The 16,371-nt window shown below is 34.7% G+C and overlaps 1 protein-coding gene across 1 annotated transcript in view; it reads left to right on the top strand.

Annotated features, from left to right (window-relative positions):
* The window catches only part of MALRD1 (MAM and LDL receptor class A domain containing 1), a 271,441-nt gene extending 256,189 nt beyond the window's left edge, over nt 1-15,252 (top strand). Inside the window, exons 36-40 of the mRNA XM_080581229.1 lie at nt 1,217-1,299; nt 1,391-1,481; nt 10,700-10,775; nt 12,534-12,590; nt 13,357-15,252. Of these exons, the coding sequence (XP_080437355.1) occupies nt 1,217-1,299; nt 1,391-1,481; nt 10,700-10,775; nt 12,534-12,590; nt 13,357-13,473 (424 nt within the window). The 3' untranslated portion in view covers nt 13,474-15,252. The remainder of the gene's footprint in view (nt 1-1,216; nt 1,300-1,390; nt 1,482-10,699; nt 10,776-12,533; nt 12,591-13,356) is intronic.
* Nucleotides 15,253-16,371: the final 1,119 nt, after the last annotated feature.

Raw genomic sequence — 16,371 nt, 5'->3', positions numbered from 1 at the left:
AAAATTCCCCCAAATTAATTGCTTGTGAAAGCGTAAAAAGAAGACATGAGAAGTGAAATTATTTTCCTATTCATGCAACATCAGTAGGACTGAAACTGGATTACTGCTGTCACTTCTTTCTTAAAAAAAAAAAAAAATAATAATAATTTTAAAAAAAAGAGAAATTTTGGAGATCTTAAACCACCAGTCACTCAGATAATTGAAAAGCTGATAGAAGTTAACCCAGTGAGATAGTCACAGTGGGATTCAGATCATTAAATGTGATGCCTGAAATTTAGTTGTCAATACACTGCTATACCTCTACAGTGTAAAGAACCTCTACCTTTACAGTATAAAGTACCCTTCACACTAATCTTGATTTGGGGTGTGTATGCATAGGTACCTACTGCAATTTGTGATTCCTTGGAGTACCCAGGAGAACTGTGTGGAGCAATCTAAATGGCCATATCTCACCAGAGGCAGCCGAGACCTGGGTCTCCAAGTTCTCTTTACCCTGATGGTGAAGGACAAAATAAAAGCTACTAGCCCAAAGCTAAAACAAATAAAGAGAGAAATGTTACACACTTGGGCACTGTAATTAACTGTTATGCAACAACTGCTAAGCTTGTGTCAGTTTGTATTTTGGTTCCTTCAAATTAAGATTGCATTTGAATTAAACAGCGAATTTACTATAATTCGACATGGTTACAGTTGTTAGTTCAAATTGAGTATTTAGGTTTTGAAGAGACATTTGTTGAAGGGATATCATTTTTACAATAAAATAGAAAAAAAAAGAGACAGATGGGGAGAGAAAACTTTCTCATCTCTAATTGTGTATCTTTCTCTATATTAGGGTCCCAGATCCCCAGTTCAGAAATGTATTTAACCCTCACAAGAGGGAAAGTAGGGAAATGAGAAATGAAACGAATCAGATTTATTTTGCTGTGGGGATAACTATACTATGCCAACATGGGTAAGGAAGACAATTCTAGTCTTTGAATTTTGATGGGTTTTATGTTTTGTTTTTGTTTGTTTGTTTTGTTTTGTATGGGGAGGATTCTTTGTTTCATGTATTTCTAACTTAAATTTCATTCTATAAGTCTTTGTGACTCCCGATTGAGCTTTGGTCACTGGCAGAAAAGCTTGAAGGGATTTTTATTTCTTCTGTGCTCATCACAGTTTCACAGTTTATGATTCTTGCTTCTCCCTTTTTCAGAAATTTTTGTTTTATTCACAGATGTGGAAAAGAATGGAAAGGAAACCGTTGTCACATACGTGCTAAGCCTCTTCAACCTCCAATTTCAAGTCTCCTTCAAAAAGGTGGGTCTGGAAAAAAAGAAATATCTTTCTATTCATCCTTCGAGTGTTTCCTTTTTCTTATTACCGCCTTTGATTGCTCTGATTTTTGCAGATATTTGGATTGGGTTGGGTATCGGTTTCTTGCTGATTAAAATTGCAGCTGCTGCCTTGTGTTTCCTATGGAAGAAGAAAGAGCCTGAAATGTAAGTGAAACTTTTATTTTGTGTAAAGCAGACACAAATGTGGCACAAAACAATGGCTAACTGCCCAGTCTCCTTGGTTTCAACTTTTAAATATCCCCACAGTCTGTGTGCCTTCATATGCAACACTAAACGTAAATCCTAATTTTGCAACAACCTAGTTTTGATCTTAGTGGAACCCAGACTGGAAACAATGAGTTATAGCTTGACTTTTAGATTATTTTTATTCAACTTTATATAATTATTCTTAAATTAGAAAATTAATCCATCCTAAGAGCAGTAGCCCTGATTTTTGTACATGACAGTTAAATATGAAAAATATGATGTATTTGTGGTTTCTTGAAACCTCTGAGGCTAAATTAGTTTTTTTTTAAGGCAGGCTCACAGCTCTTCCTGAAGCTACTGATTAAGAATTTTCCCTGGGGGAACATTTTTACCCTAAAGGAACAGTTTTGCCCTAAAGGAACGGTTTTGCCTTAAAGGAATAGTTTTGCCCTAAATATTTCAATACTTACAGACATCTGAGAATTCTCCCTTTACCTGTGATAACTGGATGGAGTAAGTGTTAGGTTATTTTCTCCACTTTAAAAGACTAGTGTTTTGTATAAAACTCTCTGATAAATTGGAAAAATACAAGCTGATAAACTGCAGAATCATGTGACCTTATCCACAAATCATTGTGTTTGTTTCCTCTCCTTTACTTCCTACAGGCACTCACAATCTGGTTTTCTGTTTAATTTTGTATTAGGCCTCTTAATCAGTGGTTCTTTAGATGTGCCTCAGCAATGACATGTTATCTGTTCCTTCCACCCATTTCCTCTACCTCTTCATCTCACACCCATTGTCTAGTAATGCTGTCTTTCCCTAGCACCACTCCAGTACAGACTCTTGGCTCGTGGTCCAAGTACTGGTCTTACTCATGGTGAAGGAGAGCTCTAGATGGCAATTTTTCTTCCCAAATACATGTTTCTTCCATCCAGTATTATGCTTGCTATTAGTACGGTGCAAATAGCAAGTAAATTTTCTTCTGACACCCCACTGCATAGAGATCATCTTTACTGAATGAAACAACAACAACAACAAAAACAGCAAAATTGATGTTGTTTTATTTCAAAATTTATTTCAAGTGCTTTGGATGACATTACTGGTAGTACTGGTAAAGAGATCTCTCTTTATCCAGTTATTTGATTCCAGTTTATTTAAGACATACCCCTGACTGACAGTTCATTATTTCACAGATCCCTTATCTCTTAGCATTTCCTTCTCTGAAAAGTTCTAGTTTCTCTCATCTTCCTAAGATAATTTCTTTTTTCCTATTTTTTATTTTCCTCTAACATTTGTATTTCTCTCTCTGCCTATCTCTTTATGTATTGTGCTAGATCCTTTTCCCTCAGCAGGTGCCTAACAGTGTCGTCCATTTCAGGAATTCCTGTAGTGAATTGCCTTTCGCATTTTTGTATTAGATTTCTCTCACCCCACATCTTTTTCTCCAGAATTCATCTTCAAATATGTCTCTTTTCCTTTAAGCCTCTTCTTTGCTATAAATCTTTCTCTCTTTGGGGATGTTGTTATCTCCCAAATGATCTACTAAACTGTACAGACTCCTGTCATGATGTTATTGCTGCTGACACCTTTCCTAACACCACACACTACCCCTGACAGATAGTTGTCTATAAACACAGAAGGAAAATGGGGAAGCAAGAACATTTAGTGGTTGTGCTACCGTTAATTGAGTGCATGGCTTCACCTACTTTCTTTATGTCTGCTTCGCCTTCTGTTAAGTGGGAATAATAGCATTGCCTTATCTTACTTCACAGAGGCTTTAAGGATTAATTCATTTCCATTTACACAACCTGCTAAAGTACACATATGAAAAAGCACCTCACAAGCGCAAGATAAGGTGTATTGCAAGAGCTGCTTGATTTTATTTTATTTTTTCATAATTTCAATTAATATTTTTGCAAATAAAACTTGTTTTATTTATCATATTATTTTTCTTAAGCTACTTTTCTTGTGCTTTAAACACCTTCTTTTATGATTTTCTTTCATGAATGTTTGCTTAAGGTTTACTGCAGTGGCTTCTACTTCTCTTCCACCTTCATATCTGTATTCAGGGAATAATTTTTTTTTTCTTTCTTGTAATTATATACTCCCAAACAAACAAACAAACAAACAAAAGCACCTAGAGAGGTGGGGATTCGGGTTTGTTTGTTTGCTTTTGTACATGAATAGGTACCATGTTGCAACATGCCAAACATTTTAGACTCTTGTTAGGTATGAAATTAAACAGAGTTGAACAAGGATCTTCTCACTATTGCACTAAGAAAATATTAAAGCTCTGAAATGAAGAGAATCAGGTTAGATAGTTTACACAGCAGAGTTCATTCTGATCTTGATTGTTTTCACTGGAGCTGCCAAAAAGGTAAGTTATAATGATGGAGATTTTAACCCATGGTACAGAATCTAAATGTATATGTTCATTGTTTTTAATTACAGTTGACTTAAAATGTTAGTTAAGATGCATTGTATAGTCTTCTTCAAGAACTAATCTAACTACTGAATGATAATTTGATTGAAATCGTGAATTTGTGAAAACAATTAGATCTGAAACTTTGAATTTGATAACATAAACTCATCCAGATGGTCTCTCCATCTTCAACTACCTAGTAACTAGCATGATTTTTTATATAAAAATCATAGCTGGAAGCATAGCAGTAAATTAATGCAAGTTTTTCCTTAACTACTTAATCAGCAATCAGCAGTGACTAGCCAAAATGTAGCCAGTGTTATACTAGTGCGGTTTGGATCTTTAAGATAAAGCTTTAGAATAAGAAGTGACTTGTGTTTGCATAAGGCTGGAAAATGTACAATGTGACAGCACCACACAGAGGCATGAGATTTTTCTCCTCATTTTTTTAAGGGCAATTCAATGAACTTGAGGCATTCAATTATGCACACGATGCTTTCCTACAACTCACTTTTGTTTCAAAGGTTTGTGTCCCCTCTTAGACTTCCTCGGTCATGTTCTCTTCTTAAAGGTGTTAGGCATTAGAGGAACTCCATACTCTAAGGTTGCCTGATTGGCCACTTTTTCACAATGAAGCTTTTGCACACTTGAGCAAAAGTTTACTGACTTTTGATAAATTATTTTGCTAGCTATTTTTTAATAACTTCTGTAAGAGTCTCCTTTGTTCCTTCCTGCTATAGAACCACATGTGCAGGCATTTGTAGCTGCTCCTCAAAGAAGCACACTAATGTATAGGTGCTAGCTCTCAGGACGTTTTTAAATGGAGTGCAGATCCATCTGTACCTCGAAGAAAATGGCACAGGAGTGTGCACAAGAGCTAGAGGAAAAGTTTCGGAGTCCAACAGAACTATTGTTTTTCACTAGCAAACTAGCTAACAAGCTGAAGGGGTAGGCTGGTGACCCCTTAGTCACCTGCGGCCTTAGAAGGTGTTGCTAGCAGTGGTGAGAACCTGACAGTTACATTACATCCTTCTTTTCTTCACGGAAAAGAGTGTTCGTGCCTTATCCCCTCTCTCCAACCCAAAAAGTTTGTTCTTTTCTTTCACTCTCTCCTTCTCCTCTTTCTTTAGCAAGAATTTCATCTCTGATCTGCAGGCTATAAAATCTTCACTGCCTGAGTGGGAGTTACTGGAAGTCATCACATAAGTTTATTTACTAATGGACGAAAGCAGCCTGCCACATGGCTTGGCAGCAGTGGATTTCATTACCACAATGGCATTCAGATATGCAAGCAACTTCCCAGATCCCAGCTGGGGATATGTGAAACTTTTGTATAGACTACCCAAATTGGAGGAAGCTTATGTTTCTCACATTCCTGTACATGCTCCAGAGATGACGTGTTCTAGGTCAGAAGGAAAGGCTGCCAGTTACTTCACTCCTTCAGTGGCATCTGTCTCTATTGACTGAATAGAAACAAAACTTCACTTTGGCTTTTATTTATTGCAGCTGCCTTCTCATGCTTCATTTTGCTTTCAAGAACAAAACACACACACACACACACACAAAGAGACTCAAATGCCTTCTATCCAGCTAAGCTGTGTTTCTTTGCGATTGCCTCCAGTGCAGTCAATGTCTTTGGATCCTTTCAGCTTGTTTCTTTTTTATTCTTGATCTGTGCCATCAGCTGCAATGCTAATGCACTAAAGTGCTTATATGTCAAAATGAGCATGGAACACAAATTTTTCCAAAGAATACCCATATTATATTATATCACACAGGCAAGAGAGTGAAAAACAGCACCTTGGAGAAAGTATTTTAGAATGACAGAAAATCATGGGGAAATAGGACACAAATGTCATCCTTCATCCTGTTACAGGAGGGACTCAAATATGTCACTTAAAGACCTCTAGCAACATGGATTTGATGGCCTCCTCAGGCAATCTTGGTACTACAGATGGAAAGTTAAAAAGTTTTTCTAACTGCTAAGATGTCTTTCTGCAATTTAAGTTCACTACCTCTTGTCCTTTTTGCCATGGAGATGTACAGATGAACATTCCCCTCCTCCCTGCAAAAATCTTGTTATATACTTGAAGGCCAATTTTATGGTCCTTACGGTCTGCTTTCTTTAGTCTAGGCAAGCTCGGTGCTTTCAGCCTTTCTTCACAGTTAAGGGTTCCTTACAAATAGGAACATTCCCAGTTACTGTCCCCAGTACCCTCTCCAATTAGGCAAAAACTCCAGTTCTGGAAGTTCGATGTGGAGGAACAGATAGTGTATTCCAGGGAAGGTTCTCAAGGGACATCTGAAAGACTGCCAGAGGTGGTTGCTGCTATACTTCTGTTCCTATGTCCCAAAGTGATAAACAGATGATAAGACAATTATTTCAGCATTTCTTTCAGTTGTTTTCCACTTGTGAACTAGAAGGGAGACAGATATTCTTTGTGTGGAATAAGAGGAAAAGGTATAGTTGTGAAGAAAAAAAAAAAAAGAGCCATATTTGTTATTTTATTAGTCTAATTTTTCTATCCTAATCCATTCCTTCTGCAGAATATTTTTTCTGAAGCATAAAAAAGTTCTATAACAAGAGATATTCAGTTCTTTCTGCCGTTATTCAGAGTTTTTCTGAAATTTATGTCTCATGGCCATCACACATAGGAAAGATTGCAAAGAATATGAAGATCACATGCTGAAAGAATAGAGGAAATTTGTTGGTCTGGAGCCCTCAGTGTCACCAAGAATGAAAGGACTATATATATATATATATATGTATATATATGTATATACATATAAAGTTTCCTAAGTGACCAAAAATGTAAAAGGTACAGACCTAGGAAGCCCAGGCAGGATATTAACAACCTAATCAAGCAACCAAGTGACTTTTAGATTGATTCCAAATTGAGCTTTTAGAGTGTCTTCCCTCCTTACATCTTGTCTCCCATTTCTTCTGTGGTATATGCAAAACATAACCTACTGTTGCAAATGTAAGTTTAGTTTAAAAGGTTTTATAAATACTTTGGAAATTGAGATATTGAGTTACAGTTACTATTTAGAAGAGAAGCTTTGAAACCAGTATAAAGGATTATCAGTATAAAGGATTATTTTAAGGGATTATTTTAATTAGTATTTTAATTGTAATAGACTCTTTAGTCCACTAGAATTTTGTTGTTGTTATAAACCTGAGGATAAATATTCTTCTGTACTATATATTACCTACAAAATTGTGCACTGACAAAGAGAAATACTTGATTTTTCTTTGAGAGGTACATGGAAAAGTGAAGAATTCTGAGTTGTTACATCCAAACCAATCAAATCTAGATACTTTGATTTTCCATTAGAAAGCATGATGTTACTCAACAGTCCCTTTCTACTCTGGAAGGTATTTTGTGGAGTATATAATTTTCTCCCATCGGGGTTGTATGGAAAACCCTATAACAAGGCAGTAGTTTTTGTTACTAAGGAATACAGACGACTTTAGCAAAGCTATGACCCATGTGACCTGGTATGCATTCCAAGATGATTAATCCTCTCCTTTCCTGTTGTGGTATTTATGATTATGTTAGAAAATCCATCTCCCTCTGGAACTCAAACACCCACGTTTGAGTCTTATTTTTTTCTCCTTTCCTAAAGCATCATATGCTTGGCTTTTTTAACACTAATTATTCTCATTCTCTGCTTGTTACAATGTCCTGAACTTGGCATTTATGGGTTTTCTACATAAATGACATTTGTCAACATTTCAAATTTGTTAATTATTCTGACTCATCATTTTTGTGAGTGATGGGTTACCTTTGCCCTTACTGTAGAGTGGTAACACATATGTAACTTTTTTCCCATCATGAGACCTCGTGATTGGCATATTGCTCCTTACTGTAGCAATGAGGTATCATTTCCAGTGAGGGTAATGTTTCAGTTATAGCAAGTCACAGCAAGCACTGCAAGAATGAGCTTAACTCAAGCTACTGCAGTACATTTAGTTCAGCTGCCCAATCAGGCAGTTTAAAATTAGGATGTAAACTGATGACCATATGGCAATACTTATCCTACTGAGTAATACTGCACTTTTATGCTTTCCTCAACAGTAACTATATTGGTGACAGAGTAGTGGAGTGAGCATTACACAGCTTTACTCTAATAAGGAAGGCTTCATGTTTCTAATTAACAAAAAATGTAATGTGTTGCATTTACTTCTAGGGATGTACATACAACATGTAAAGTAACATGAGTGCATAATCTCACTTCCTAAGCACGCTCTTCTTCAGGCAATTACCACCTCATCTAACTCATGGATTATAACATTTGTGTATACATGTGACTAAATTTTCATTTGTATATTCTTTGAGGTCTTTTAAGTCATCCAAAAGATTTCGGAAATTTTTAAGGATAATTATTGGTATACACTTTAAAAGAATTTTTTGCTACATTCACAAACAGGGTGCATCCATACATATGTTTGTATAAATACCTTTGAATACAGGATATATATGCATATATGTATAGCCTATATGTAATATGCAAGGTAATACACTTAAAGTGACATCCAAAATATTGTTTAGAAAAAAAATAAATCCTAAGAACAGGAGAGCAATTAACAAAGCTTACTCTCTACTTCATCTGAACCTGGGTAGTATAAATTCAAACAATATCCATATTATGCACATAAAATTCCCATGGTCCCCTCAGATTAGGTGCCCAACTACATAAGCTCTTTTGCGATTCAGACCTAAAGTGGAGGGATATCTGAAATATGCTGGACACTCTGAGCAAGTTTGAATTGTCATGCTTAAGAAAACCTCATACACACAGGCAGGACCATTTTCAGCTCTAAATACAGCAGGCAGAGAGAATTTGTTGAAGAAAACAGTCAATGCTTTTTTGGTGGTGGTGTTTTTTTTTGTTTGTTTTTGTTTTTTTGTGCCCACAGTTTTGCACAGGACCCTGCTGGTTAATGGATTTGCAGAGGAAGCTGGAGATGTGTGTTCAGTCTCCTTTCCATCAGGACACACCTAAGTACTCAGTGTGTTCTTACTCAAATATGTAATATATATACGCCTTGCACAAATTGTATAAGGTCAATGAGGGAGTGGGGAATGAAAGAGAATTAGAGCCATCCCTATTCATATCATTTCCTATTGGCACTTTAAAGGTGGTTCCCACTGTGAATTGTGTGACTTGTCCTTTGGAACTGCCTCCACTGACTATAGGCAGAACCTAAGTATTTAATTCCTTATCATGCCATTAGCCCATACAGTTGGTTTTTGACGTCTAAATGAGACACCAGAATTAAGGCATGCAAATCTGGCCCTTTGGGCACTAGTTTACAAGCAGAGTAAAGTTTCTTGAAAACTTCTTATCTCGGTTTTCTTTTGGCTTCAGGTTTTGTGAACCATAGTGTGATTTTAGAGTAAAAATTTACTCTGTGTAATTTTTATGGGCTTTATTCAGGAGGATTAGTATGCAAATATACACTTAAGAGGCGTATAAATAATCCAGTATATTATAGATTCACTAAACTAACTAAAATCATCAGAATACCATGAATAATTAAGGTTATGATTAAGACCACATGAACAAATCAACAGGTTGAAATTTTCAGTTCTTCTCATTGTCGTGACAGGTAATCAAACTGAATAATGAAACTAACATCAGAAGGAATTTCTTTCTGACAGTCTAGTGAAAGAATTTAAGGAGACATCTTTTTTAGCCTATGACCTTTCTTGCACTGATTTAACTCATAAGGGGATATATTTTTGTAGCCTACCTGTGTCATTGTTCTAAGCATCCATTCTGGTTTAAATTTTTTTGCAAAAGAAATCAAGTGGTATGTCTCGCCCCCAGCTCTCACTGAGGAACAACAGCTTCCCTTCCCAACCACTCCGTCAGCTGTGTCTTGGTGGCTGCTCTTGTCCCTTCACTGCTGCCTTTCAGAGCCTGTCTAACAGTCAATAGGGAGATAATGCTTAAAGCAAATGCAAATACAGCTTTCTGTGTATACAAAGCAATGCGTATGCTCTTAAATCATAAAAGCATTAGGGAAAAAAATACCAAAAAGCTAAATGGAGCTCTTCTGAAGTCAAACATATGGAAAAAAAAAAAAAAAAAAGACATTGCTTTTGCAGAATCAATAGGCACAGCTCATTCATGCTTCAAAAAATAAAATAAAATAAAATTAAATTAAATTAAATTAAATTAACCTTCCAGCTGAGGTAATGGATAGGAGACCCATAATTAGCACAATTTCTCCTATTTGTCTATTATAAATTGCTTATGTCATTGCATCCAATCATAAATCCTTGGTATTCCAATAACTTCAGTGATTCTTAAAATATTCCTGACTTTCCAGCAAAATTATGAAGAACTCTTATAACTTTAGAACTTTCTGATTATTTAAATGGCCTAAAATGTAAGTTTTCATGAATAAATTAAAAAATTTCATACACATTATAGCAATGCAATTTTTTAGCTAATATCTTGTTTTGTCTAATGTATAGCAGTGCTTGCATTTAATGAGTATTTAATAGCTTTATATTTTTTAACAGAAACAAATAAAAATAATTATTTTAATATATCACACATACAGAACATTGGTTTATTTTCATTCATTTCAGTAGAGCTCAATTGGGAATATATTTAGCCATCTTTTTTTTTTTTTTTTTTTTACTTTTTTAAAAGGCTTTTTCATCATGAAATTATCTGTTTCTTTGACAACCTGTGTGATATTGTGTTTTGTTGCTGTTGTTGTTCTTGACTTTTCAAGGAAACTAGAGGAAACGACTAATACTTCATTTGCCAACCCATTGTATGAAGACCTTAATTCACCTGGGAAAGTAAAGGTAAGCAGCAATAGCTGCCTATACATTTAGAAAAATGTGAGGTTGTTAACATCAAATAGGTTTCCCGTTAAAACAAACTGTGTAATTCCTCACTGAATGCTATTTAATAAAAGAAGACTAAACTTTTGCACCACTCAGATCAGTTCCAGTGCATTTTCAGTACAGAGGCAGATTTGAAATCAATTCAGTTCTGAGAACATGTTTTCAACAAATACTGGCTGTGGGCTATTGAATCTGAAAAAAAAAAAAACAAATAACAAAAAAACAAGGTTTTAGATTAAGTGGTTAAGTATTTAGCCAAACATATCGAAGAAAAGCTCACTGGGACTTATGTCCATGTTTTGCTTCTGGAAAAAAAAATAATAAAATAAAATTAAATTAAATTAAATTAAATTAAATTAAATTAAATTAAATTAAATAAAATAAAATAAAATAAAATAAAATAAAATAAAATAAAATAAAATAAAATAAAATAAAATAAATAAAATAAAATAAAACAAAATAATACTGCAAACATAATACACAATTCATCACTCAAGTTGTCTTTGCACACTCACATATGTTTAATAAAATGTGCATTACTATTTCCGTCACTATAAAATTCATCTTGAAACTAAACAAACAAGTCTACACACTATCTGATCCTTGGCCACGTTTTTCCCTAATGCCATTTGGTGATCATAATTAAGAGACTTCTATAGTAATAAAGAAGTTTGTGAACAAAATATATATCTAAAAGTGAACATAGTGCAGTAAAATATTTCAAGTCTAGATTTAACTATCACATTAGAGTGGTAGCTAAACTTTATGTTTTACATTTAACAAGAGAAATATAATAGACTTAAAATGTAGCTCTCTCTGCTATTTATTGTTGAAAATAATACAGACCTGGGATTTACTAGGAACCAAATAAAATTTAACACATCTTCATTTTGATACTACCCTTATTAGTGTTGAAATAATTAGGTTTGGTTAGAAATAGAAAAATAAAATTTCCTTGTCCTTTCCACAGTCAGTAATATAAGATTCCACCACAGTTTTGAACAGGATTAATTATGGCATCTCATTTACTTTTTATAAAAGGTTCCTTACACATGATTTTAGAGATATTAGATCAAGTTAATTCGCTTATAGGTTTGGATTTGTGAGAGCTCCGCGTTGGAAACCTTCCCATCACAATAATGTCCAATTTATCAGGACATTTGTATTTTAGTTAAAATAGATTCCTGACATGCTTCATTTAATAGCAAGCTCAAAAAACAGAAGCACAATATCTGGAGAGAGATTTTCATAGAAGACAGCTCCAGGCACTGTGATTGAAGTCCAGTGCTGTACCAGATTTTCCTGTTTTCTTTAAGACTGTGAATATATGTGTTTTCACTAAGTCTTCCTTTAAAAGAGAAAACGAGTTATGAGTTTTGCCTGAGTCTGATGAACCTTAAATCCAAATGATGTATCACCAATCAAAAGATACTGTAAAACATGAGCAACAACTCTTATCTCAGACTGAATACCCACAAGTTAAGCACTTGTGGGCATCTAAATTTCATAAAGAAAGAACAATTCTCACTGTACTTTTCCTGAACACTTAAACAAGTCTTAAATGCAAGCCTAGTGTTGACACACTCTTGTCTACACTATTGTTTGCACTTTTGCATTCACAGGGTGTGTTACTTTGACAGCCACATGGAATAATATTTCCTGAATATCACTTGCAGCTCAACAAAAATATTCTGAAACAGTTGTGTCTTTTTACAGTGTCCTGGGTACACCATCTCACCCACTGTTCAAATCAGCGTTTCTCCATGGCATGAGGTATGTAATAATATATTTCTCTTCTAAAGTAGGATATGTGTTGGGCTATTAAATAAAATGCTGTAGCAGATGAAATAGAAAGAAATCACTTAAAGGTATACTGTTCTTCATTGTATTCGCACCTCTGGAACTCTGAGAAAGATGACCCGGGCTGTAATGGCCACCAAGGTCCTCAAAATAGAAATTTCATCAATACTATTTACTATAGCTGCTTGTTATGTCATACAGTAGTTCAAAAATTTCCAGTAGGACAGATGCTGAATAAAATATTTAAAACAATTAAAGTCCTTGCCTGAAGAGTTCATATTATATTTTTTTCCTGATATGTTCCTCAGTCAAGAAAATTAGAACTGGTAATGAACTGAAGTATCTTTCAAGAGATATATGTCTGCATTGTTTCTCCTTTAAATTACAATACCATGTAACAAAATTAGTGACCTACTTCAGTTACATTATTGTACATGGATTCTCCCAAAATAATAGTATATGTTGGAGCAGGAGCTCTGCAGACAAATAAAACAAAGTGGGAACAGATGCGGAAGAAGTTTAAGTGACTTAGTCAGGTATAAATGGTGGATGATGATTTTGGTGTAGCTATGCTATCTTTTGTCAGCTGAAAATCTGGTCTAGAATTTTAAGAGATTTTATCAATTTATTTGAACTTACCATATTACTTTGACACTTCAAAGTCTACAGCCATTCTTATGCTCTAACTAATGAATTGAATTAGTTGTTTCTTTAAATTTTGTTCTGTTTTTACTTTTAGTATCCGTTTAATGAAGGTGTGAATGCTACCTCTTTTCTAAATCCTCTCTATGGTGAGGCAACAGAAGACGTGGAGAAATTATGCAGTTCCTTGAAAATAGACAAAAAAGAGGATTAATATTGCTTGTGACTCTTTGCCTGAAGATTTGTTCTAAAATCTGAAAGTATGTTATGATACTGCAGCATTTGCAATATGATGAATAACTCTCTACATAATAACTCTTTTATTGGTATAATTATATTCAGAATGTAACATTACATTAAAATGGAATCTATAAATATATATATAAACATATATCAATCCATATATATATATGTAGTCTTTCATATTTCTGTTGATGCAGAAATGGATTGGTAACTATAACTGTGAATTCATTTTACATTTGGGCAATTCAAATTCCAGTATGTTAATAAAATGTTTAATCCAATCCAGATTCCTGAGGTCTGAGAATATAATTTTGTCCCTATTATTTGAGAAATGATAACAAATATTTCTGTAATTTTACATTAGAAAGGGATTTTAAATAGCTGTTTTAGTGTTCCAAGGGGCAGAAGAAAAAGGAAAGTATTTTTATAACTAGAAGCATATCAAGCTAATCAAAAATGGTCGTAAATCACGGATATGAATATCAGCTCAGTATGTGATTCAGCAATGTGACACACTGGTATGTACATTTATTTTAAATAAGTATATTTATTATTAACCTTGAAAGCCATATCTGACCAAATTCCCTCTGGTCAGCTCTACAATGGTTACCACAGTGCTACTGATGTATTTAGCTTAGTGATTTACAGAGAGATGTCTTTTCTAGAGAAACTAGAATATGTCATCTTCTATAATGCCCACTTGAATTATCTAGAGGTCGTTTTCAACTTGAAGGTTTAAGTGTTCCTGCTGTGCTTATGTTTTCCTCCTTTACTGTATTTTCACTTAATTTAAAACCCATTGGCAAGTTTCAAAGATACAATACTCTTTCAGATTTATTACAATAAACATATGGATAGCAGATAGTATCTGTGTTAATTTAGGGAAATCTGAAATGCTTGACGTTTATTAGCCTTTCAAGTCTCCACACAGAAAAGTGCATGGAAGCCTGTCTTCATTCCATCATGCATGAGACTGCTTAGTTTTGGGTGGTGGTTTTGGTTTTTGGTATGTTTGTTTGTTTTTCTTTTACTTTTTTTTTTTTTCTTAATAACACAATAGTATTCATACCTGGGACCACAGAACAACTTTTCAGCTGATTTTTTCTTATTAACTGGCATATTATTTCAAGTTTAACAGAAGTAACAAGACACGATTCACATTGATATTTATCCATCATCCTCTCCACAACTTTCTGGCAATATGCTCTGAATCATAGAATCATAGAACATCCTGAGTTGGAAGGGACCCAAGGGATCCCAAGGATCATTCTGGCTTCACATAGGACCACCTAAAAAGCAAACCATGTGTCTGAGAGCGTCATCCAAACACTTGAACTCCAGCAAGCTCAGTGCCATGACCACTTCCCTGGGGAGCCTGTTCCAGTGCCTGACCACACTCTCCGTTAAGAACCTTTTTCTAATATCCAACCTGAACCTCTGCTGGTCCCATCCCCTCAGGTCCTATCGCTGGTAAGCGATAGGTGATAAGTACCTCTGCCACATTGTAAAACTATATTGTAGTTGCCTCTCTCTTCTTTAATCCCCTGTAGTATTCTCAGTTCTTCCCCAAACTCTATAGCCTACCCAAAAACTTATGTCTCTTGAGCTTGTTTTCCTGGTATGTCCCAACTACAGATCAAAAAAGGATGCGATAGTTAAAATGCCTGGCCCAGAGCTACACGTGTGCTGATCAGATGCTGTACATTGGCTGGTCGGCCAGTTGGCAGCACGCTGCAACTTCTCTCCCTCCATGCCCTGAAGCTGGACTGTTGTTTCCTGCCTCGCTGCTGATTTTAATGAAGCTGGTCAGAGCTTCACACGTTTCAGGCACACACCTGCCTTAATGCTGGGTTTTGTTGGAAGTGACTAAAAGTTATTCATGAGGGCTTTAATACGGAACCATAGCAAGATGATCACACATGCCGGTTTCCTTCTGAAACATGATTAATAAGACAGAAATATGGAATTTGTCTATTATACTTGTTAAGTTGATACACAGAGAAAAGGCTTGATACAGCAAAGTGCCAAGTGCCTCCAGCTCCTGAACTCTCTGGTATTTTGATTAAATCTGTGTGAGATGATTGCTCTCTGCATTATAAACAGGCATTGAGCATTCCTAGAAGATCAAGCCCATGTAGTCAAGTTCTCATTTATTTTGCAATAAAGTGACAATGCTTTCAGAATTTTATTAAATACTGAAATGCTGGTGATGATATAGTTCTTAAATCTCCAAGCATGATGTCCTACTATGTCTTTCTGTAAAAATAAATAAATAATAATAATAATAATAACAAGGAAAAAATTGGTAACGGTAGAATTTTAGCACATTTTTCCTTATGAGACAAAATATATTTATTTTATAAGTAAAATGTATTTATTTTACTTATATTGGTACTCATATATTTTAATGTCCTGTATGGAAACATATGATTTGTGATTATAAAGAATTATTGTAGTTTCCTTAGAGAAACTTACTTACTTAAGCACCTTAGAGAATTGTCACTATTCTGTATTATCTCCAAAGCAAGCTAGGCCTTTACTAAAATCATTTTCCACTTTTATGTTTATAGAATATTTTTAAATAAATGGTTAGCATTCAGAATTTTCATCTTCCTGAACTTCAGTTGTTTTTCACTATTTTTATTTCGCCCTGAACAAAAGACTCACTTATATCCACTCTATGGTAATGGTCTCAAACTTAACAGCTTGACTAACAACAGCCCAAAAATGAAACATTTAACTTACAGATAAAAAATTATACTTTTTATTTCATTTTTGGAAACTTGGCAGTACTTTGAACCGAAGCAGTAGAATTCATATTTTCATTCAGCCTTGCCACAATTTCACTTTCAAGATCTAAAGCAAATGT

Source organism: Anser brachyrhynchus (assembly GCF_964034855.1).
Source record: "Anser brachyrhynchus genome assembly, chromosome: 2".
NCBI classification, from domain to species: Eukaryota; Metazoa; Chordata; class Aves; order Anseriformes; family Anatidae; genus Anser; species Anser brachyrhynchus.
Note: the sequence above shows the minus strand (reverse complement) of the source record. Positions and strands in the feature narration are given on the sequence as shown.